General features: G+C 42.6%; 2 protein-coding genes across 2 annotated transcripts in view; both read right to left on the bottom strand.

The window, feature by feature from the left end:
* Window positions 1–289: 289 nt before the first annotated feature.
* On the bottom strand, window positions 290–25,258 carry LOC310789534 (endoplasmic reticulum junction formation protein lunapark-B-like). The gene is made up of 15 exons (XM_083651169.1): window positions 25,168–25,258; window positions 24,125–24,197; window positions 23,570–23,611; window positions 19,257–19,307; window positions 17,489–17,625; window positions 17,114–17,172; window positions 16,238–16,278; window positions 15,843–15,926; window positions 15,689–15,740; window positions 15,436–15,552; window positions 14,148–14,240; window positions 13,696–13,801; window positions 9,774–9,844; window positions 8,334–8,474; window positions 290–4,370 (listed from the first exon to the last, which is right to left on the bottom strand). Exons 2-15 carry the CDS (start codon window positions 24,149–24,151, stop codon window positions 4,186–4,188), a joined length of 1,206 nt encoding a protein of 401 aa, XP_083507295.1. The 5' UTR covers window positions 24,152–24,197; window positions 25,168–25,258; the 3' UTR covers window positions 290–4,185.
* The window catches only part of LOC310789531 (uncharacterized protein), a gene marked incomplete at both ends in the record, with an annotated part of 80,031 nt that continues 78,306 nt past the window's right edge, over window positions 24,170–25,894 (bottom strand). The window contains one exon of the mRNA XM_083651167.1: window positions 24,170–24,197. Coding sequence (XP_083507293.1) covers window positions 24,170–24,197 — 28 coding nt within the window. The remainder of the gene's footprint in view (window positions 24,198–25,894) is intronic.

A 25,894-nucleotide genomic window follows, 5' to 3' on the forward strand; every position in this document is an offset into this window, starting at 1 on the left:
CAGGGGGGGAAATTGGCCAAATACAATTAGAGAGAAAATGGGGGGAGGGGTCAGAAAAAAAAGATGTTGACAATATGAAGAAAAATAAATCACAAAGTGAATCTCACTCTCAGTGAGTTGTACTGGTCCCCAACCCTATATACGGTATTATAGTGTTCCTGATTGGGACACAAACCTGAAATCATATTGTCACAAATACGATACGAAAATGCCTGGAGACCAAGGAGGTTCTATATTGGGACTGACATCCACAGCATTCAAGAACAACAGTAGAAGAATGTATTTCGAGTTGAAAACTTTATTAGCCGTGCCATCATGCACACACCCATGACAGCCAGCATTGGCAGACAAGTGGTACCTAATGTACTTGGCAAAGCAAAACCAAATCAAGCTTCCAATACAAAATAAACAGCCTATTACATGTGTCAGTGTGAGGATCTGTAGGTTCTAAATATTAAAGTGACAAGCTTCACATTTAGAATTATCGACACATTTTTTTTGTCAGCATTGGGCATTGTCAGCATTTGTCCTTCAGCTAACACTGTTAGCACACACTGCTGCTAACTACAAGCTAATAAGCCTGCAGCTATGCAGCTCAAATTTTTAAAACCTAACATTTGGAAACATTCCCGGTGAAGGAAAATAACAGCTCAAAATTCAAAATAACAAGCTATAGCTTTAACCTGCATACACGTGCCACAGTCAGGGCACTTTCAATTCAGTCAGTTCAGAAATAGACTCCAAAGTATCACATTTTGTTGTTGTCGTGTGCTGTATACAGATTTCCTGGACTGACTTTAGGTCTGTTCTTCACTAAGCTTTCCAGGATGCTGCAATGTTACGAGCAAGTCGACAACCATCAGATGCACACGGAAGGAGGCCTGCTAGCTAAACACTAGTGTTGATGCTACGGAGTTCAGTTCTTATTGTAATGACTTGACACTGAATGTGGCCAGATACTATATACAAGTAAACAACTGACACGACAGGCTCACAAAAATACAAAATAGAAATCTGGTTTAGTCAAATGTATTTCTGGGATGGGAATCTACAATAACTGTTTCCCATAGGCATGGCTCCGCCCCCTCTGCCCTGCTTGGGTGTGTTTCTATTGGTGGACATGGGAGCAGATGTTACAACAGTTTGCATACAGACAAGTTCATTGACACGTGATCTGCCTTCTTTTTGCTGTTTAATAATGGAATACAAACTATTCTTAAAACTAATTCTGGTACCAGTGCTATGAGTAATGGATTTCCTCAATTTGATGTTGCTTATCTAATTCTGTTCTGTTAGCTCTACGGCCTACTAGATTGTAAACATTCCTATAATAGCAGTAGCGAAGGCACACAGGAAGCACCAGGTTCCTACGGTAACTGTACACATGAAGAAGCAACTTCAATTTAAACAAGAGAGAAAGAAATACCGTAAAACATTTAAAAACACACTAGTCTGTAAAGCAGAGTCCTGAAGGCTAACTACAATATTAAAATGGCTGCTATTTTTAAAGTTTACTGTAGGACATGGTGTGGTGTCCATTCTCAATTTTATGGTGGATTTTCACTTCATATAATAGCAACCCACATCATAATCATACTATAACTTGTGACAGCACCTTGGCAATTTCAGATTACACGTCACTCTGAATTTAAAACAGCAATATCTTAACAGCTTAATACACAAGCGAGCCAAATAAATACAAACAGAAACCCAGTGCAAATGAAGTCATGAACAGATAAAACGGGCAAATGACATTCCTATCTGGGACTGGGATTGGACATAACTAGAACACAGGCAATTTTTGCTTCAGTCTGTTCTGTTTCTACACCTGCCATTTATAGACATGGGGATCGGGACCCGGTAAGGACCCGGACCCAAATTTCTCAAAAGCCGAAAATGAATAAGATCTGAGGCGGCTTATCGATACTGCTATCGAGATCAGCGGGTCCAATGACGTCACGTGTCTCGAGTTGAGTCATGTGATTTCAAATCACTGGTGCACAAACATACATCGAATGTCTAATACAATTTTTGAATTCAATTGAATTGCCTGCCAACCGCTGTTAAACTAAACGAAGAAGAACTGAATTGCCTCACGACTTTGTTCGCTTCATTTCGTGAATTGTTTGCTTGCTACTGTAGCAAGGAAGGCAATGGCTGAACATGCAAGGCAGTATATATATATTATTTATTTTCTTTATAAAAGCAATACCCGTTCTGTTAAGAATTTATTATCCTCTCGTCTTTCCACCAAATAATAGAAAAATATCGATAAAGCCTCGGATCGTTAAGCAGTCTTGAAAATGGTATCATCAATATCAATAAAAATGTATGAACCCCATCCCTCGCCATTTGCCACATTGTGATGAAAAGGGTTCTATATTAGTGGTTTTAGCTAATTCAATGCTACATTGTTAACATTTGTCATCAAAACTATTGTATACTGCTAGCCCCAACCTAATTAGCCTGCTATTAGCCTGGGCTGGCAGTACCTAGTGGTTTAGGTGAAATATCCTTATTATAATGCGAACACTTTTATTTGTACAATTTCAATTTTCCCACACAGTGAACAGACTTTCTCTGGTTAGTTTTCTGCCTGCTCTCCCTTACTGGAAGTTGTTTTGATCTCATGGGTAGGTAACGGTCTACACACCGGTCTATTCCTCTACTTTGGTCTGCAACTATAATACGTCTGCTCTATGTTGGTCTACAACTATAATACGTCTGCTCTATGTTCGTCTACATCTATAGTACCTCTGCTCTATGTTCGTCTACATCTATAGTACCTCTGCTCTGAGAAGATCTGAGTGCAACTAGAAAGGAGAACACTAACGGCGTTCCAGCCGGTTCCATTGTTTCCACGACTGACCAGGATCAAAACATGGCTGTGATATTGATTCCAATAATCAAGTCCTGTTTTTTTCCCTGCTTATTATTATTATTTTTTTTTAAATATTTTATTCAGCAATTAAAATTTTTTAGAACACAGAAAAATTCCCTGCTTATTTTTAAATGCAACAAAAGGTGCACTTCTCATCTCACCATTTCATTATTTCACTCTCCATTCCTCCCTGTTCTGCTGCGTGCGTACGTGTGTGTGTGTGTGTGCATGTGTGTGTAACTGAGATGCAGCCAGGCTCAGATATCAGAGTGTGTTCAGTTTTCTGTGACAAAGAGAGGTGATTGAAGATTGAAAACAAGAAGCAAAGTGTCGTTTCATTTCAATAAAAAGTCTCTCGTTCACCTGCTTTATCACCATGCTGAACTGAACACAGTCTGAGTCTCACTACACCTGGAGTCACTCACACACAACAGATCAGACCAGGGAGAAATGGACAGCAAAGCAATTAAATAGGACCATTGCAAATTTTGTTCCATTGTGTTGGGGGGAAGGGGGTCTGATAACAGAAATCACTGTGACAAACATGTTTAGATCCAGACAGAAGAGAACCTGAGAAGATGTAAGATGCATAAGACATAATAAGATGTATACACACCTTGGTCTTTGATAAACTGCCAGTGTATCTGACAAGGTGTCTGACTTGGATTTATCATCATCATGCTAATTATGGGCGGGATTGAAAATTTGCATAAAATGAAAATTCTTTGCTCCATCTCAGGACAAACCCTTTGTGAACCAAGGTCAGGAGGAGTAGAGCATCTAAAACCATCAGCAGATATAACATAACACTATTGAGAAATCATACAGCACCCAACTACTTAAATACTAAAAGAACATTATGTGTTATTAAACTATGTCAGTACGAAAACCCACGTCTTGCGATTAAAACCACAATTTCCAATCTGTGACCTTCCTAATCGTACAATCAATGAGATCGGCGAGGCCGCGATACCGTGGCGATATTTTGAGGCAATACAGATGGACAGTTTTACTGACAAATGTGACCAACATTATCATGAATTTGTCATTTATCAAATCCAGCCCCGTCTACGTGCATTGTCTAGGTATGATGGGATTTTGTCTGACCTTTGCAATGTCACAAGAAGCTGAACAAAACGCTGATAATATTGAGGACCGCAAGGAAGAAAGGTATCGTGAAAAAATACTGTTGGTCGTTACAGTTAGCATCTTCATTGCCTTAAAACGTCACCAGTATATCATGGCCTGTTGTGTGTCAAAAACCTTGTCTTGAACTGAGCGACGTCCCTCCTGCCCCTCTAGTCTCACTGCAACGCAGACGGCTGAGATGCTGTCTCAGATGGGGTGCTGTCCACTTGCTCTGACTCCTCCTCTTCCTCTTTCTGGACCACTTCTTCTTCTTCTTCCTGCTGCTGCTGCATGTCCTCCGATTGGCTCTCGTTCTCCACTTCCTTACTAGGCCCCTCCTCTTCCCCCATCTCTCTCTCATCTGAAGAGAAGAGATATGTATTAACTGGGACGTGTAGGACCAAATAGGAAGAAAAGAGAGGGAGCATGGGGACAGCAAGTGGGACCATTACAGGGAGAGGGTGGAGAAAGAGAGAAAGAGAGAGAGAGTGGAGAGAGAGGGAGAGAAAGAGAGAGAGGGTGGAGAGAGAGAAGCTGACATTAAAACACATTATGATTGTTTGTGGAGAGTTAAAATCAATGATAAATTACAGTGAATCGGCAGCATTCCCTTTGCTAAGGTTAAAGTCAGGTAAAGGTGTGACCAACAGGAGATGGAACAGCAGCTAGGGATGGGTATCGTTTCTGAGTTTTCCGATACCAGTGCTACAACAATACTTTTAAAACAGCACTGGTGCCTAAACGGTGCCTGCACCGATATTTTTTAAAATTGAAAGCAGATTTGTTTAATTTAAAGGGGATTTCAAGCGGCATGTTCCAAACGAGAATGTTAGCAAAGGTGTGTTTCAGAGCACCGGAGGCCGAATATTTCACTCCGCAAGTCGGCTAAATCTGTATTGCAATTGGGTCCGGTTTCGGTATCCAACCCTAACAGCAGTGTCTCTTTGGACACATTTTTTATCCAGCTTTTTTGAACACCTTTCAGCACCAAAATCAACTCCAGAGGCTCTGGTCTCACATCAGTTACAGACACTGGCATTTATAGAATAATTATGACTTATAATTTATAAATGACTAGGGGTGTAACGATCCATCGATCCAATGATCAACGATCCAATATCGTCGATGCAAAGTGAAAACATCGATACATATCATTTTAAAGATACACCTTTATTTGGAAATTCCCATGGCATGTCTAAGCACACTTCCTTTCTAAACATTCAAACAATTGCCAAATCATTTTGTGTGCATGTGTGAGTTCATATAAAATTAACTGATTGCGTTGAATGGGCAGATGATATCGTAAACAAATCAATCTCAAGACCCGGAATTGAATCGAATCAAAATCGTACCGTGGCAGACTTTTGTGACAGTATCGTATCGTTGTCCAAAGAATCGATAATAAGATATCGTATCCTGATGAAACATGTGATTTACACCCCCTAATAATGATTAGCATGCATCACTGTGTGGATCTAAAGATAAAATCAGATTCACAATCATATGCAACCATCAATTCCACAATGCAAGATTCATGCCACCACCAAAAATGACACAGTGTACAAAATATTAGGACCCAAACTTCAGTGATGACCTCATGTACCGTATGTGATGATGTCATGTAGGAGTGAGGATGTCATGTAGGTGTCCCGGACTGTGCAAAATGGGTATTTTGCAACTCGGTATAAGGAAGCTGGTCCTGATATTTTGTACACTCCCTGACAGACCTGGGTCAAATAATTGTTCTTAATTATTAATTTTCAAATTCATGCAGCACCAGTTAGGTGCAGTCGACCCACGTCAAGACAATTTGGTTAGTATCGGATAAGTTGTCAAACACCGCATTCAACAAGTACACTAAAGTTTTGTCTAAACTGCATAGGACACATTATATTGCCCCTAAGTAGTACAATAGAACCCATAAAAAACATATTTGAAAACACTATTTGAACCAGGTCTGGTGTGAAACACAATGTTGTCTAATGTGATTAGGGGGTAGCAATTTGGGCCGCGATCTATCATGCTATTCTACAGCAAAGAGAATGTACACATTTGGGGGGATTATCGAGTGTATCAAATCAGTTTAAATTAAACCAAATGAGACGATGGAGGGAGAGGAGGGGTTTGGGGAACCTGGGTTCTGCAGGGGAGCTTTCTGAGGGTTCTGCTGGGTCAGGAAACTGTGGACCGAACTCCACGGAGCCGGAGCCTTGGCTAGAGGCAGAATCACACACTCACTGTTAAACCCACTTGTCATGGTAAGGGTTAGTATTCCTCAGATGTCCTACAGAAATCATCTTTTCATTGTCGGAGAGCAGTAGAAATGACAACTGTTAGGATTGTAAATACTTCAACCATCGAGGCGACGAGGTTCTTCTCATGACTGTTTATTACTTCTTTTTACTTGTACAAGCACCTTGTAACCATATCAAGAAAGGTGCTATATACATAAATATGATGATGATTATTATTAATATGCAATGAAAGTCAACATCTCACATGCATCTTTGTAAACCCCCTTTTGGAGACACTCATCAGTGGAGAGACAGTGGGATGATCCTATTATTCTACCCCATCAAATCGCTCAAAACTCACGTTTCCTTGTTTACTAAAGGCAAATATAACACAGAACACTTTTTACATTTACATGTTAGGCATTCTGCTGATGATACTATCAAGTGACTTACAATGAGCGAGCAAGTGTCTTTCTCACAGGACAATTGATCTGGAGAAGCAGTTAAAATGACACCCTGCTGCTGCAAATGGTCTGTTGTGACCCCAAAAGGGAGCGAGCAAAGGGGTTTGTTTTCAGAAAGGAACTCTTACACATTTACTGACATAAGGACATTGAGGATATCTCTCCAGCAGTAACAGTCGCCTACAACTTCAGTTCAAACGTGGCTCTTTTGTCGATTGTTCAGTTTGGCATGCTTGCTAGTTTGCATTGTGTGTGTTGCTCTGTTGCATTACATTTTAAATGCAAAATAACGCAACTACAACTAACAACAAGAAACTCGATTCAACTTCCTGCAAGATCTGTCATTTTCATTTTGGGTTTCCTAGCTTGTGCTAGTAAGTTGCTAGCTCTAATGTTCATGGGCTTGCTAGCTAAGACCTGGTTGACCTGATCATACATGCACTCTTAATACGCTGTATGATACTAACATGTATTTTGAGTTTTGCTAGGCTCTGGTCCATGCCAGTGCTAGCCTGATATCAGACTGAATTGTCAACTCATTACACTCAGTTGCATCTTCCAGTCTGAGATTGCGCTCTGTTTAAGTTATTTCTATGAGGGGATCCCCCATTCTCCCTAACCAATCACTAGAGAGCAACGTATATTGACCTGCATTTTATGTTAGTTACCCCAGTCGGGAGAACGTAAAACAAATACCCCCATCTCCCCTTGGAATAAATGCCTTCCAAGCAGTGTGCCGTTGGGATTTGAAAGTAATTGGTGCTTTTAAGTTTTAATCAATTTAAAACTGCTTTGATAGCAGGTGACGGCCAGCAGCCATTGTTTGCCGGGGCAGCTAGCTGCCGCCCTGCAGTACATCTGGCTCTGTCTGAAGGTCGGAAGGACGGCTGACGGACAACCCTCAAAATGCTCGATGACATCGCTCACTGATAACGCCACTCACTGATGACATCACGGTTGACGTCACAATCGCTCGAGTGACATCACTTGGAAGGCTCACTGACTCACAACCCTGAGGACAAAATAATGACGCCATCAGTGGCCGGCAGCCAGATGGCAGAGTGACCAGAAGACGATGGGGTTTTGACCTCTGACCTCTGCTGACTCTTCACGCTCTCGCTCACTAACAACTGTGAAAGATCAAGGCTGACGGCATTAAAGACGGGAAAAGGATCAAACACTCTAAAAGATAAGAAGCATTCCACACAGGGGGTTAGGACAAGGAGTAAGTTACATACTGTAGAGACACACAGAACTGTGTGTGTGTGTGTGTGTGTGTGTGTGTGTGTGTGTGTGCGTGTTAGACTCCAAGGTCAATCTTAGTCTCAAGTCTTGCAACCACATTTTCAAAGTTCTCATTTTGTCTCTGAATCAGACCTCAGACTTGAAATCATTCTTGTTTTATTCTAAAAACACAGCTTTACTCACAATGTTTGCATTGGATTTGCTCCACAACTTTAGTCTTGATGTTAATTAGGACTCTAGTCCCTTCAGCATTAAACTTGGGCTCGACTCAGACTTGATTCGACCCGGTCTTGGCCTTTTTTTGCCCTTCCAAACCAAGTGGTCTTGACTACATCCAGTGTGTGTACGCGTTTGTATTTGGGTGTGTGTGTGTTTCAGTACCTCCAGAGGGGGGTGCACTCCCCTCGGGGGACGGTGACTCTGATCGCAGCCTCCTTTCGTAGCTAAACTCTGGAAGCCTGGGAGCCTGGGGGCGTGTCTTCCTGGCTGGGTTCAGGAAGTAGCAATATGCACAACGGAAGGCTGGGGGGAGGGAGAGAGAGAGAGAGAGAGAGAGAGAGAGAGAGTGAGAGAGAGAACGAGAGAGAGAGAGAGAGAGAGAGTGAGAGAGAGAACGAGAGAGAGAGAGAGAGAGATTGGGGGGGGATTAGCTACATCAGCTACACATTTCTCATTTGACAAAAATGTGATGAAGACTGAGTTTCAAGATTCCAATGGGTGAATATTTTGAATGCACACCACGGTTAAGACAGACAGCACCAAACTTTTTTAATCAACTCAAAATTAGATTTATATTGAGAGATGGGGAGAGAGATCATACTGTTGTATGTGTGTGTGTATGTCACAGGTGTGTGTGTGTGTGTGTGTGTGTGTGTGTGTGTATTATGGCTGTACACACTTTCCTAATGAGTTTATGGTCTCAATCGCCAGTTTCGAGTCTTCTTCAATACAGCCTGATGTTCAATTTTTAAATGATGGTCCCATTTCTAGTAAAATAGACAATAAAGCAGACATCTTTGGGGGCGTGATTGACCTGTGCAGTGTGCAGCTTGCGGACCAATAACAGCAGGTGGCGCTGTGGCTCTGTGGGAAACCCCTGGTTTCGCGCGAGCTGTTTCTTTTTCTTTTTTTTTATGTTTTTTTCCCGATGTTTTTATCCCATTTTTATCCCCCGTTTAGTGCTCATTTGAATTACTCAATCCTGGTTGCTACTCCATCCTCTGCCGATCTGGGGAGAGCCGAGACTGATTCCATGCATCCTCCGAGACATGGGCAGTCAAGTCAGCCGCTTCTTTTCACCTGCCCGAGGAAGCTTCACCGGTAGGACATAGCACGTGGGAGGTTCACGCTATTCCAACCAGTTCCCCTCCCTCTGAACAGGCGCCCTTAACGATCAGAGGAGGAACCATATAAGCAACCAGGATGTTGCATGTTTTTGTGAAGGGGGTTCCTATATGAAGGAGACCCCCGGGAGGCACGGGGAGAACATGCAAACTCCACACAGAAAGGCCATTTTGCCGACCCCAACCCGGGTGGTGGGCACTCGAGGACATGCGGACGAGCACGCATTCCTTCAGTGTTCACATCGGCCCAGGTGGGAATCGAACCCTCGACCTTCGAGCTGTGAGGCGATAGTGCTTACCACTGCACCACCGTACCTCCCTTGCGCGAGCTGTTTCTGGTTCCAAATAACCAAGATGGCTACGGTGAAAATGTTAAACTCCAGGCTTCAAAATGGGAGTTCACAATCCAATGGCTGACATTACGGTGGCTACATCCATATTTTTGTACGGTCTTACTCTTACGTTCTATGTTTCTTACCTAGATACTCAAACTCTTCTTTCAGAGCCATGCCGTTATGAGAAAAACACTGCTGGCAGATCAGGGCATATCTAGAGAAAAGAGAGAGAGAGAAAGAGAAAGAGAAAGAGAGAGAGAGAGAGAGACATCAAAAAGCGAAACATTAGCATGATTTAAAAAGGGACATTATGTCAGCCCCCCCCCGGTCTTCAGTTCATTAGCTGTTAACACCTTAAGTGCCATAGCCGAAATAATTCGTCTTACATAATCCAGCGCTTGAGTGCCAGAGCCGAAATAACTCGTCTTACATGTTTTTTTGACGGTGGGACATCAATCAACCCCTTTTACATCTTCCAGATAACTATTTGGAGCAAGAGCATGCGTGTAATCTATTTTACCGACCACTAAGTGGCGACAGAGACCGAGAGAAGTCACAGCCACGGGACCCAAAAGCCACAAAGCAGCCGCCTCCCGCGGAAAAGCCCGGACACACACACACAGAACGGACAGAGATCCCTTCCCCCCAGAGCCGCGCAGCAACGCGCGAACACACACACACACACACACACACACACACACACACACACACACACACACACACACACACACACACACACACACACACACACACACACACACACACACACACACCGCGGGAGAAAGCCATTCAAGGAAATGGCGACGCGATTTTACAGTAATCCGTTTCAGACTCGTCTTGCCCGACAGGCAGACAGGCAGGCAGGCACGCAGACAGACAGGCAGGCAGCACAACGCGCTTCTGACACGCCCGCTGAAGCCAGGAGGAAGGAGGAGAAGACACACGGAGGGAGGAGTTTGAATGAGAGGGGTGTTTCCTGTTGTTATGGAGGAAATTACTGTTCAAAACTATTGTTTAGAATGTCTGACGGTCTTACTGATGCCAAAAATGAATGGTTAAAGTGACTGTTTCACAAAAAGCCATTTATCTCTGAATAAATTTCCAGACGCTGAAACCATGCTGTACTCAACGGCTAATATCTACATAACTACTAACTCTGCAAACTAACTCTTTTAGACAGAGAAAGCACACATTCTATTAGTTATTTTTAGATGATTGGTGTTCATGAATTCTTAACAGAAAAGAATCCTCGGCTCTTCTAAAATGAGCCAGAATCGTCAAAAACACCCCTGGCACAACTTACCTACAGGAATGAAAACATGGCTGGCATTCAATGTGTTAAAATAATATTGATTGTGGAAGTCCACCTTCAAGCATTCCTACATTTATCCAGTTTTGTCGATAATTATGTCTTGAATGTCACAGTACAACCAAATTAGAAATTAGTAAGATAAAACTCCTCTAAGACCCTATTCACTATTGCATAAACCAAATCGATGACATGGAAATGACATTTTTCCAACGTGATCCATTATTTTTCATCTGCCTTCATTAAACACAAGGGGTCTTTATCCGGATCATCACTTGGTTTGTCGTGTTCATTCTCAAAACTTTGGTAACCGTTACACCAAAAAAGTTAGAAGATAGAAGATCATTTACTTCAGGTGGATATGTGTGAGATAAGATAATCCACAGACCTCGTTATGAGCAGTTTCATGGAGGAACTATTTTCTTTTGACCGAACTACACCCGCTAGCTGCTAGCTAGTTCCTACATGAGACTGCAAAAGAAAATAGTTTCTACATGAAACTGCTCACAACAAAGTCTGTGCATTATCTTGAGTAACCGGGTTACGATTTCTGGAAAGAGACAATGCTGTTGAGTTTTTTTAATTTATTTTTTTGGTGCGTTGAGCACCACAAGCCGAGTGCCATCCAGTTCCATTGTATTCAAGAGAAGGCAGACATCTCTGCGGCTCTCTCCAAAACTCAGGCAACCATCCCAAAACAATATAGATGGATAAATAGCACTACAGGTGAGAGGAAAAATATAAATAATAAATAATATATAATAAATAATTTGCCAGGTCGCCATTGTAAATAAGAATTTGTTCTTAATGACTTACCTGGTTAAATAAAGGTTAAATAAATAAATACAAAGCGAAAAATGAGCTGCTTGGAGTTTAAAGATAAATAAATTTAATAAGAAGTAATTTGTACCTGCGTACTTCACAGTTAACAGACAGTGTACATCTTCACATAGTTGATACGGGCAACAACACAAAACGCAACGCGTTTCAACCGTTGGTTTTCGTCAGGCTGTATGGAAGGGCGTCGGCCACCGCACCTGCATATATAGAGAACATAGCCTACGTGGCACAGGTAACGTGGAGTGACGTGGAGGGGGCAGAGCCCTGAAGTCAGAGGAAAAGGTATGCTCTACTAGGATAGACAGAACTAGCAGAGGTCCATAAATGATTACATATTACAAAATTACAAAAATAGGCTACAAGTCACATCAGTAATGCTGTAGGAAAATACAGGTAGCCTAATAGGGGCGGCTTTAGCTCAGGAGGTAGAGCGGGTCGGCCAATGACGCAAGGGTTGGCGGTTCGATCCCCGCTCCCTCCCAGCTGCTGTCGTTGTGTCCTTGGGCAAGACACTAAAGGTGCTCTTATGCTCGAGCAAAGCTCCGTGGGGGTGGGGCCCCGCGAGTCTCCGTGAGTCACCGTGCAGACCTCGCGCTGGGGCTGATGCCATTATACTCAGAAAGTGATCAGCATGTATTGTAGCTATTGTACAATGGTGAGAAGAACAGCCCGTGAAAAGTCGCAATGAAACGCTGTGTAGTACTGAGTGCGCTTTCACTCTCAAACGACCGCACATCAGCACATGAAGGACTCACCAAACTTGTTTTTACTGAAAGCCGTTTTTACTTCTCAGCCCTGATTGCCTACTCTGTGCTGCTTTTAATCTCTCTCAATCATGCTCTCAACACAACACATTTACTTGGTGAAATTACTAAAAACGAACAGTTGCAAATCTAAGTTTATAGCCTACCACATGGGTCAAGAAATGTGGCGAAAACACAGCTCAGTGTTCAGGGTTCAGTGAATCGAAAGCAGCCATGTTTGGAGAGAAGCTCGCGCTGTTAGAAAAAAAATCAGGCAGAACGCGAGCGGCCGCTGGAGCTAGCGCATAACCACGCCCAACAAATTTACGTAATTTGACGCGCCCGCCCCTCGCTCCACCCCCGCGCCCTTCACGGCAGGGTGAGCATAATTCAGCCTTTAACCCTCCTTGCCTCGTATGATTGGTATGAATGTAGACATGAATGATGGTGGTCGGAGGGGCCGTTGAGCGCCGATGTGTGGCTGCCACGCTTTCGAACCACCGGTACGAATGGTGTGAACGAATAATGATTCTGTGAAGCGCTTTGAGCACTTGGAAAGGCGCTATATAAATCCAATCATTATTATTATTATTATTATTATTATTATTATTATTATATGTTGATATTAATACACAGCATATCAGCAAAATAGACGCAAGGATATGATGCAAGAATCGCACAGAGTAATACATATCATTAATAATTAATAAATGTGACAGTAGACATTCCAGTAATGCAGACTTCGTGATCTAACTAAATAAAGCATGAAAGGTCCAGCTCCTCATTGAGTCCATTGGGAGCGGAGGTATCTAACCTATGGATCCAGTGCGCTTCACGCTGGAGAAGCGTCCTGTCCAGGTCGCCACCCCTCGGGTGGGGTTTGACACTGTCTATGGCCCAGAAGCGGAGGTCAGAGACTATGGTTGTGTTGAACAAAGTGATCGACCAGATCACTAACCCTAACCCTAACCCTAACCCTAACCCTTGGTGTCCTGACGCAGGAACGTCATAAACACTATAGGACCCCAGCCTTCTATCTCCTCCCCAAAATCCATAAAAACATAACCCCGCCCCCTGGCCGGCCTATCGTTTCTGGTAACGAGAGCTTACTTGAGGTTGAATAAGCACGGAAACCCCTGATTTTAGAAAGGTCCATTACAGCAAATTGTTCACCTGTTCTGCGGTCCATCTCCTACCAGGTACTCTATGACTCGATCCACAGCTCCTCTGTCTTTGGGCAGAATGGGTCTCGCTAAGGGGGGACCTGGAGGGTGCATACCTGCAAAAGAGTGCACACACACTAAGTGAGCATTACAGATAGACACACACAAGAGTACATGAGACACATACTATTAAGGAGCCGGACACACCTTCACGCACAAAACTAAGTTGGTTTGCATTTTTTAAATTCAGGTACAATGTGCAGATCTGAAGTGCAAGTTTTGCCTTTATTACAAGTGGAATTTAGATTGACTCGTGTTCATTCTGATTGAAAGTGCTGAATTCAGACACTGAACCTGCAAAGACAAAACATCACAAACAACTACAGCAGAATGACTCACTGCATCTGTTTCTTTATTCATGCACACATACAAAACCTCCACGCAAAGGCATCAACAACCTACCGACACCTGGAATAGGGGAGCAGGGGGTTCTGGGTAACGCCCCCAGAGGCGATCTGTCTGGTGGCCCGCCTGGAGCCGAGAGAGGAGTGGGACCTGGAGGTAGAGCAGGAGGGGAGACAGAGAGAGAGAGAGACAGAGACACACAGAGAGAGAGACACAGAGAGGGAGAGAGAGAGACAGAGAGACACAGAGAGAGAGAGACAGACAGTGGACAGCCATCATGTCATGGATTCATCTGCATGTAGACTCAGTTCTCAGTCTTTATCCGCGTTGCTCAACTAGAGACTGAGAACTTTCCCCCAGCTTGTCTTTAAATCTGGACAGACAATTTGAGAGTAAAAAAAAGAAAACTGCATCAAACAACCAATCCAGAGTCTTTAGGGTGGTGACATGCAGGAGTTGTGTGCTTATCCACCTTATTTCTAGCTGCCATGATGCCTATGGGTGCTTCTTCCAGTGTAATAAAAAAAAAACGTCTATGAGGGTTTTACAGCAGAGCTGGTTAATATGTTTTTTTGCTGTGAATGACTTTTATAAGTTTAGAAAAAAATGTAGACGGTCAAAGTAACCATTTAGATTACCCTTGTGTGCTCAGTTTATCAAAATAACGGCTATTTGGTTTTCGTTTTCAGCTTTATTTTATGCATTAAATGTCGTTCGGGTGCTGGGATAACGTAATGCATTGTGGGTAGTCAGCTATTGTGGTTAATGCTAGCGGCTAATGTTAGTTACTTTACATGGCAGTAAAATGCCACTGAATGACCAAATTGATTTAACTTTTAACGATTTCGAGTAACACTGTTACCCCAGCGTTGGTTAGTTGTTTATAACGTGACTATATTTATAATGTTTATAACGTACTCCGGTTTCCGGTTTAGAATTTGAGTATGAATACAGCCGAGTATAACAAAGGAAATGGCAAGCTGCAACAATCAAGTCACGTTAAACCGGAACTTGTACCCATAATTATTTTACAGTGGGGCATTCAAAAATAAGGTGGATAAAGGGATAAAACAAATCAAAGAATGTAACGTTGCTCGGGAGTCGGGACATGATCCATTTTCAATGTTTTACAAAGCTCTCTCCGTGTTACAAAGTGAATCTCTGAATCTCCAGTTTGTTTCACTAAGGAGGAGAATGAGGGAGAGCATCATGTCCTGTAACGTGACGACGGGCCGTATGTTTGTTAGTGGTCGTCGAGCCGCCGTTCAAACCACTATTTTTGGCAAGAAGTTCCCAGATGATTGGTAGGTGGAGATATTGTCTAATCTGCAGGTGTCCCTCTTACCCCCAGGTGTGCCTCCTGGTCCCATTGGGGGCCGCGCTCCAGGTGGGGGGGTCATTACCATCCCGCTTGGGGTTCCCATCGGCATGGGTCTCATGGCCACGCCCCTCTGCCGAAGCTCTGAGGAGAGGAGGAGAGGAGAGGAGAGCAGAGGAGAGGAGAGGATAGGAGAGAGGAGAGGAGAGGAGAGTTATCCCAACTGTCCCTGTTGTAACTGTGTGTCCTGTTACTGCTGCGCTTGTCAGTGTGTGTGTACCTTGTCCCGGCCTGGGAGTCATCTGGGGACGCACTGGCGTTGATTCCAGCTCCTACACATCAACAATAATCAACATCATCAACAAATATCAACACACACACACACACACACACACACACACACACACACAGAACAAAGAAACAGCCAGACTCACAGCTTTCTTCTTCGCCTCTGGATCGAAGCGTTCCAGGATGAGCTTGGCGTTCTTGTACGTCTCTGTCTCCATCACTTGCTCCAGCTGGAAACACAGACCAGGACAACTTCAAACGTTAGCACGGTAAGGAGCAACACAACGACCATCTAGTGTTAAAGAAAGCTTGCATGACAACACACACAACAACAACAACATGTACTAGAACATTGTTTTTAGGCTTACTTGAGTTGTTGTAGCAAGGGTTATTAAAAAATATATAATAAAAAAAATGAAAGGAATGGACCAATGGTCTCACTCCAGAAACGGATGACACCCAAATTCTCCAGTAAACAAGTCCAAAAGAGAAACTTACATTCACAACCAAGAGGAGTTACTGTGAAGGGTTGGACACTTACAATCTTTCTTTTGGAAGTTTTCAAATCTTCTAGTTTATCATCTAAAAGAAAAAGAAAATGAAAAGAGACAACTTCAGCTTAATTCACTTTCATTTCCATTCCCTTCTGCTCAGTTGAATTTAGATCTATTCAAATCTCCATTCTGGACAACTGCCCAATAAAACATTTTAAATGGGGAGATTAAAACGATCTCGGTCTGCATCTTCATCTACAGCAGGTCGATTGTTTCACTCAAGAAGCTGTCTCATTTTGGGTTTGTCCGTCATTTGTCATTTACCTGAACACCTAGCTCATATCGCCCAGAGGTAATGTAATGAATGACTGAATGCTAATGTTGGATATTTACTATCAGAGCCCTTAACTACAATGTAGTGAGATGGTACGTCTGAAATGGGAAGAGGAGGTAAACAAATTACTGGCAATACACAGCAAATGTCAGTTGGTAAATTATGAAATTACCAAAAGTTCATTTCAGTTCAGTTTATAGCCCTTATCACACACGCATGTCTCAAACAGCTTTACATAGCATCATCACAGTGATATACTAATATACTGTATATCTACACACAGCATAGGTTACATGATACATCATATACTGTACAGTGTACATACTACACATTACTATACTACACAAACGCAACGTAACTTTGGACTGTGGGAGGGAGGAAACGGGAGCACCCGGAGGAAACCCACGCAAACACGGGGAGAACATGCAAACTCCACACAGAAAGGACCGGGGGTGGAGGTTCGAACCCACGACCTTCTTGCTGTGAGGCGACAGTGCTGAGCTAACCGTGCCACCCACAGGTCTGAAGAGGGTGTGCAACGCGTTAGGTGGATGGACAGATAAACACAGAGAGTGACTGACAGACTTACTGTTTCTCTCAGTGCGTTTGGAGAAGAGGAAAATCAACAGCTTCCTGGTGAACCACACACTGGTGGAGACAAAGACAAGAGTGGTGATGGGGTGAGAGAGAAGATGGATGAGAGGTAGGGAGCGAGAGCGAGAGAGAGAGCGAGAGAGAGAGCGAGAGAGAGAGAGAGAGAGAGAGAGAGAGAGGATGCAGTTGTATAGTGTCATCAGCTTCAGATTCAAACTTGTATTGGCCGTGTATCAAACATAAATGACTATTTTGAGTAGACACACTGTATCTAAGCTGCTGTGTGTCAGATTTAGACATGTATATACTGTATATGTCTGTGTTTTAGCAACAGCTGTGAATGATGGTGGAAAACGATATGGACACTCACAGCACAGGGAAGAGGAAGAATGGCAAGGCCATGAAGATCCTCTGGCTCCACTGCTCAGGCAGGTAGAGACAGTAGACGCTCAGGCAGGTCAGCAGGTACAGCACCGACGAGTAGAGAAGCAACCGGCCCACCCACAGCTGGTCGCGTGTGCACGCACACACATAGACAAACACACACAGGTGAACAAACACACATGCACGCACGCATGCACAAACACAGGTGTGGAAAACTAGGGGTGGGCAATATGGCAAAAATATAGCATGAAATATCATCGTGATCTACGATCTGATCGCAATTCTTTTTCACATTGGTTACATACTATTTTGTAAGTTACTGAATAGTACAACTATGGCTGAGCGATATGGACCAAAAATCATATCTCTGTATTTTTAGGCTGAATAGAGCTGTGCATCTTCACTGATCTCACGATTCGATACGATTCGATTATACAAGTCTACGATTCGATTCGATTCGATTATACGATGCATCTCAAATCGATACATCACTTTTTACGCAATACATGATTTATTTTTTCTCACTTTCTTTTTTCTCACTGTGTGGCTACTTTTAAAATAAAAGTGCATTTGGAATTGCATTGTATTATGATCCATAATTAAAATAAACAACTGCATGTACTTACATTCTATTTTATTTGATTATAAAAAAAAAAAAAAAAAAAAAAAAAAAAATTAAAATACGGTAATCGATTTTTGATATTTGTTAATCGATTCAGAATCGTCCTATTAAGCATCGCGATGCATCTCTGAATCGATTATTTTCGGCAGCTCTACTGAATGGTGATACACAAATCTTGGTATTTATTTCGTACGAGGTGGGCTAAATGCTCAAAGCCACGTGATGTCACAAGCACTTTTATTCAAATAAGACTGATCAAAATAAAATTCAAACCTTCCCTGACTATTGGCTTTCACAAAATATTTACACAATGAGATTTTTTGATAATTAATCATCAGTAAAGTGGATATAATGACTAAGGTGTTGTGCACATTGGACGTGTGTTTTTGAGAAGCCAGCGCCTTTCTGCAATTCATTCTCTATGGTAACTAACGACGTGCTAGGCACGCTCCTCTTTCAAGGACCGCACCTGGCGTTTAAGTGCTCTTGGCGGCTAGTGTTTTTTGGCGGAGCGCTCTGGGCGTCTCAAGCTGAAAAAAGTTCAACATTTGGAGGAAAAGCGTGCTGCTCGTCAATGTTACACCTCCTACCTCTTCTCCTGCCAGGGGGATCTTCAACCTCCGCTGCTGCCAGAATTGCCATTAATCTGGCTTTCATGTCTACAGTGCGAACAATCAACAACATCAAACAGACGAAACTAGCTGGCTACTGTCCGTGTGATCGTTGCGTCCTGAACTGTACTGCGCGCGACAGCAGGGGGAAACAAAAAACACACACAAAAAAAACGCTCCGTGCGCTGTGTTCTGTGCGCATTGGAAGTGCTCTCGACATGATTTCCAAAGCTTACTGATGTGAAAAACACAGGTCCAATGTGCACGGCACCTAAGTGGGTAAAGGCAAATAACAGAACAGCTACAGCAGAAAATAGCATCACTTTTCTGTAATGCACCCTTTAAGACAACACTTATGTCACATCACGATATTACGATATCCAAAATCTAAGATGATATCTGGTCTCATATCACAATGTTGATACAATATCGCTATATTGCCCAGCCGTAGGAAGAACTACAATTTGGAATGTCATTGGCCATTCCAGTGACATGGCCGTCCAGTGTTTTGTCCACTTTACCTTTAGCAGGCGTTGGTTTTTGGCTCTAAACTCTTCCAGATCTTTGATCTCCTACAGAGGAAACGGGGAGGTTAAAAGAGCATCATACAGTATTTCAGATTTTATTTCAGATTGTGACACAACATTTATATTCAGATCCCACATTTTATTACAATTCTTAACTCCATTCACTGTCCTGTTGGAAAGCTGTGAGCCTGTGACCTTAAAGGAGAATTTTGGTTTTTTACACCACGGTCCTCATTTCCAGCTTAAAATATGATGTTTTACTCACCCAAATACCTTTGGTTTCATTCGGATCCCCACAGAAGATCTGTCGCACTGAGTACACTCCTCAAACAGCCTGTAATTGGAGCATACGGGGCAAGCTCCATGATGCGCTCTGTAAATAACACTTTTTCTCTCACGAGACTTGAACGGGACGAACGAGATTTGGATTCACAGACCCCGTATGAGGAGACCTGAACAGCCCGGAGGCGTACAAACAGCCTCACGTGTATTTATGTATCATATAATAAGGATATGGAGCGCGGCGTGACTGAAAAAGTGTTATTTACAGAACGCATCATGGAGCTTGCCCCGTATGCTCCAATTATAGCCTGTTTGAGGAGTGTACTCAGTGCGACAGATCTTCTGTGGGGATCCAAATTAAACCAAAGGTATTTGGGTGAGTAAAACATAATATTTTAAGCTGGAAATGAGGACCGTGGTGTAAAAAACCCTCTGGCAGAAGCTAACTACAGTATTGAAAAAAGGCTGGCAGTGAATGTGTTAAGCTGGAAATGAGGACCGTGGTGTAAAAAACCGAAATTCTCCTTTAAGTATACACTGCGGTGATGGATCCACCGAGTGATTCTGCAGCAGAATATCAATAGACCCTTTTCACAACAACTGTCTGTCTGTCTATCTATCTATCTATATATCTATCTACCGTATGTGTGTATATATAAGCAGCATTGATGATACTGTGGAGTCTTCAAATTCAAGTTTACTAGTTTAAGTAAGTTTTTCAATTTCAAGTTTTCAGTTTATCAAGTTAAAAAAGTGAGTGATTTGTAGGTTCGGGAAACTCCGACAGAGTGAGAGCTCTTCCCGCTGTGCAATCTTTGGTTTTGGAATCTGCAGCAGAGTGAGAGGTCTGTCTGCTCTCCACTCATTGATTGTATAATCTCCACTCCTGTTCTGAGATCTTTGGCTGCTCTCTTTGTTGATGAATGATAACTCATTCATGTACACCTGTGTTTACCCTGTTTTTACACTCAAAATGGCTGCTGTGAAAACGGCATATAAATATGCAAAAATGAGCAGCAGTGTATTTTTGGTCATTTTCTATTAACTCATTCTCTGCCAAAGACGTACCCGGACGTACTTTTAACAATGGCGTTCTGTGCCAAAGACGTACTCGGACGTACTTTCATGTTTTGGCTGTTTACATTACATCAGACACTTTCCCAGCCTGTGACATTGTTTCAAGTCAAACTGATAAAAGGAACCCGCTAGTTTAGTATTTATGGGTGGAGCCTGTGGTCGAAACAGAGTCCGACCCAGTCGTTCTTGGATGGCGACGATGGCGAGGAAGATCACACACACAACATTCGAGTATAATTGTCACGCATTGTTTATAACTTATGCCGCCGGCATGACTCGCTTCACGTTTCCTCTTGCCAGCTCTCCCTCTCAAGGGAGAGCCCTGGCACACTCAAGGGAGGGGGAATCACATGGATACGTCAAACGCGTCAAACCGCGTCACACACCCGTCCCCAGCAACCAAGGCGAAACATGTGTCACATAAACATTTCAAAGTTTACAGCACTAACGTAGCTATTGTGTGATCTTCTGTGCTAACGGTAGTTATGAGAGGTAACGTGACAGCAGGTAACGTTACAGCACTCGTTATTCCTGTGTGTGTGTGTGTGTGTGTGTGTGTGTGTGTGTGAGAGTGTGAGAGAGAGAGAGAGAGTGTGTGAGTGTGACCACATAAGGGTTCGTTCCATTTGTTTATGCTTTTATCAAGCTAAGACCGACACAGCTCCCTCAAATACATTCTCTTATTTTTTATTTATTTATTTGGGAAAACAAATACTGTATATGTCTGATGTGTCACTGAGGCAAAAAATAAAAGGCTCAAAAGAGAGTTCTGCTTGAAACGGTGTCTTTCACTAAAAACCTCTTTTTCTCATATTTATCTCCCAAGGAGGGCATTTTTAGTGAAAACAAGCTAACTTCCACTGCTTGTAACTAAACAAGGAAACATGGGAGAGTTTCAGTTTTTTACAAGGGGTAAGAAGAGAGTCTCTGCTTTATTGTGAGATATGTTGTGTAATTTTATTCCTAGCACAGAATATTCTGTGGGTCCTGGAAGATCAGGAAATATGCTCAAAATCCTGGCACTGGGAGCACACAGACCGAAATGACCCTGGCAGAGAATGAGTTAATGTACCTTCTGAATAGCAATACATTTTTGTTAGGCCTGTTATAGTGAGGGTCAGTGGCGGAGTCTATTTTATTGTAGTGTGTATACTGCAAGTTTCAGCTTGGAGTGAGATTTTTTTTTATTTATTAAAATTTACCGTAGTTACGAGTTGTGAGCACATGAACGGCCCTTCAATGTCGTATTTACCAGTGGGAATTTCAGAGATTTCGATGCTACACAAGTTTCCGACGTTGTGACGTTGCATTGGGGATTCGGGACTACAACATTGGCGGCACTAATTGACTGTAAAAAGTTATATATTTTGTTATTCTGTTCATAGTTATCATTTATTTTTTGTAGTTGCACATCATGGCCTATGTAGCTACCATAATGAGCCACTACTTGCTTTTAGTAAGAAAACAGCAGCCACGAGAAAACAAGTGTCCATGTTTGTTGCTCTTTCCGACCAAGAGCACTTGAACGGGGTCCTGTCGTAACCACGTCACCCCTGCTAAATCATATCAATAAAATCAATAAAGCATAGGTTTCTAACTGGATAACAAGCTGATGGCGAGAAGCAGCTGTCTACCTCTGTGAGATGTCTAACCAGCCATGGTCAAGTGTTGAATCATCCTGTGTGATTTATTCAGCTGAATCAGCGTCTGGGCAAACACTTCCTGTTTTTAACAACTTTTCTGAGGTTATTGTCTTCAGTTCTCCCTGTGGTTGTCTCACTTTTGAAAATAATTTAGTCGAATGTAGAAGAATGACTGTTGTGATCATAGTGTCTCTGTTATCTCTCTAGCTACACAGTCATGGAACTCTGGACAAATTCATGTCAGAAATATTCTGATTTTGGTTTGAGAATCACTGAAGGGACCTATCTTGAACTCTCTCCCCCCCCCCCCCCCCCCCTCACTCTCTCCCTCTCTCGCTCTAAATAATGACATATAGGCCTAAATTACATAGCCTATATAAATAAACAAACCTAAACGTGTGTCTTTGTTTACTTTTGTGGTTATTCAATAGCAGACACAATTTGATTTTGATTTGAGGCAAGTGATAATTCAAAACCAGACAGATCATCATCCTACAATGTGTTGCATGTAAAACCCGCATCAGTGCAGATGGATTCATCAACAGTGAAGAACCTAAGTTGGTCATTTATAATTGTGCTTCTGTGCTGATATATAATAATGGTGATATGACCATCTAGTGTTTTCCAGGGTGTTTTTCTGTGAAATATGTGCTAGATCAGACACCTAGCTAAACTGGAGCTTTACAGATTGCGAGCGGCTCGCTGTGCCCAGTGTGAACAACCTGATCCATTAACATGGGTGCTGGGTCTTAACACACACACACAGAGGGTGAATTGTGAGTGGAGGAGATGCCTTCCCCATGCAGTTATCTACCCGGTATTTGTGAAACAAAATCACTGAAGTGAAAGTTCTGGTGAAAGTTCTGTCGCAAAACTATATTGTTACGTATCGCTGCACATTTTTAAGTGGGTATACTCCAATCCTGGAGCCTTCCTAGTGGGTATACTGAGTATACCTGCGTGCTGTGTATCACAAAGACTACACCACTGGTGAGGGTTGGCTTGCAAACTTTATCCTTACATCCATATTTTCTTATGTATTTACTTCTTTGTTAGCCAGGGCATTTACATAGAGTTTGTATTTAACAAAAGGAAATGCTTGGAGGGAAAGTAAACAAATCATACACAGAATAATGGGCTATAAAGACACCTGTATTTTCCTTTAAGGTTAGAGTTAGGGGGTTAGGGAAGCTAAGTGGTCAATCAAGGGTCATCACAAGCACAGTGATACAAATGTGTGTGTGTGTGTGTGTGTGTGTGTGTGTGTGTGTGTGTGTGTGTGTGTGTGTGTGTGTGTGTGTGTACCTTGTCTATGTTCTCCAACTGCTCAACCGTGGTTGGCTTTGTCTAGATAGAGGATGAAAAGAGCGGGAGACAGAGAGGTATCGTTAATGCTAGGCTCATCAGAACAACATTAACATACACTCCTCACCATCATAGCAAAGATTCAGAACTGATTGGTTTATCAGTAAACAAACAACAGTGTTACTGTTGACGTATGTTTATTACCGACTTGTCAAAAGGAGCCAGTGGAGTTAGCTGGTAACCAACAAAATTGTTCTAAACTCAGAGTAACCAAATGCAAAGGTGACGCTGCGGGCTTAAAAGGCAGGCATTTGAAGTGTCAGACCGGCCTGACAGCTCTCCATCTGTCTGAACGCTGTCAAACTGCTCGTCTGTTAGCTCCACGTTTCTTTTGGAGTGCTGTTGCTCGTCAGAGCGTCAACACAGGAAGAACCGGATATAGCGGTCGAAAGCCTCAGCGTTGAGTTCTGGTGGTTATTCGGGTATTGAAACGAGCTTGCCCACAGAGGTTAAAAAGTTTTCTTTAATTGATTCCCAGATTGCACACCCACTTACCTTCCATCGGGAGATGATCGCCCCCATATCTGCAAGTCACAGCCGTCACCGCTCCTCTGCTCCCTTTGGTTCACTACAACACAGAAAGGCACAACACATATTAGGCCTACAACACAGAAAGGCACAACACATATTAGGCCTAACCCTAACCCTACAATACAGAATGTTTCAGGTAAACAGAATACCGGTATAATCCTTGCTGTGAGTTACGCAATCTATGTTGAGGTTAAGCTATGCATATTAAGCCTTGCCACTGCTTTTCCACAGCACTTAGCCTATATAATTACAGCATTGGATACAATGAGTACTGTTGTTTCTGTGGATTTACAGGTAATTTGCTTATGGCTGTATGTATGTAAACATTGATGTACAGCCATTACAATTCAATAATACCCAGAGTCATTATTGTCATAATATGACAATAATGACTGACTGAGCAGCCAGCTAGCAGCTAGAGAGAGATTAACGTTACTGCATATTATTACTGTGTCCTGACCATTAAAAAGAGTGACGTCAGAGGGGATACAAGTGGTTAATTTGGGATATTCCAGCCACTGTGATCTACAGGCAAAACAAGTTGGTTTCCTGTACAAACACACATCACGAACAGGAGGTGAATGTGATTAGAAGCTGAATTCGTTAGCTAAACGTTAGTTAGCTTAGTTGCTGCATCAAAACATTGGATTTAAAAAAAAATCTTAATTTGGCATTGACGTTAGCTAACGCTATTAAACTGGAAACTGGGGACTGCTCCCTAGTCCGACACCTCGTGAGGTATCGGACTCGTGCCATGGCACCATTAAACTAGCTAGCGTTAGTTAGCTATAAACAGCTAGCGTCGGTCAGTATTCAACAAACCCCTTGTGAAATCAAATGTTACCAGACGTTAGCGTTAGATAAAGGTAACATTAGGTTTAACGTTAACTGACCTATCTGGCCGTTGTATCACAATAACGATAGCGAGGAAATTGTAGCGTTGACGTTACTAGCAAACTCAAAATATGCCACACCAGCATGTCCAATTACGCAGATAAAATACTTACATTGTTTCGTGTTTATGACAGGCCAGTCAATGAGAAACAAGATCTGTTTTGCTTTTGCTTTCTGCTTAGTGACCTGAGTTGACCACCATCACCTGCCTGCCAAGCGGGGAGACGAGATGTCGTGGCGTGATGACGTTTCCCAGGAGCAAAGGCTGCTTTTCTTACCCATAACCCTTTGCGTTGTAGTCTTTTTTTTTTCCCTGACACACACACACACACACACACACACACACACACACACACACACACACACACACACACACACACACACACACACACACACACACACACACACACACACACACACACACACACACACACACACACACACACACACACACACACACACACACACACACACACACACACACACACACACACACACACACACTTATCAAATGGTACAATCTTAACAAAACTATAGACAGTTTTAACTTGACAACAATAACAACCGTCACAACCCACCTGAATATCCGGTTTACTTCCTGTATAGGCTAGCTGAGCGCAGGCTGATATTCGGCTCATATTAAATGTTAACGTTAGGCCGTGTCTCCGACAGACACATTAACAAGGTAGCCTATTTCGGTCTTTATGTCTTGTAGTAGTTAGTAGTAGTTGTTGTTGTTGTTGTTGATAGTTGCCAATGCAACCACCCCTGTCGGAAAGACGTGCACACGCTGGGTAGGAAGCGTTGTTGTCCCGGAGGCGATATTTTTTTTCGGATGAT

This window comes from Poromitra crassiceps (assembly GCF_964638095.1).
Source record: "Poromitra crassiceps genome assembly, chromosome: 14".
Classification (NCBI taxonomy): Eukaryota; Metazoa; Chordata; class Actinopteri; order Beryciformes; family Melamphaidae; genus Poromitra; species Poromitra crassiceps.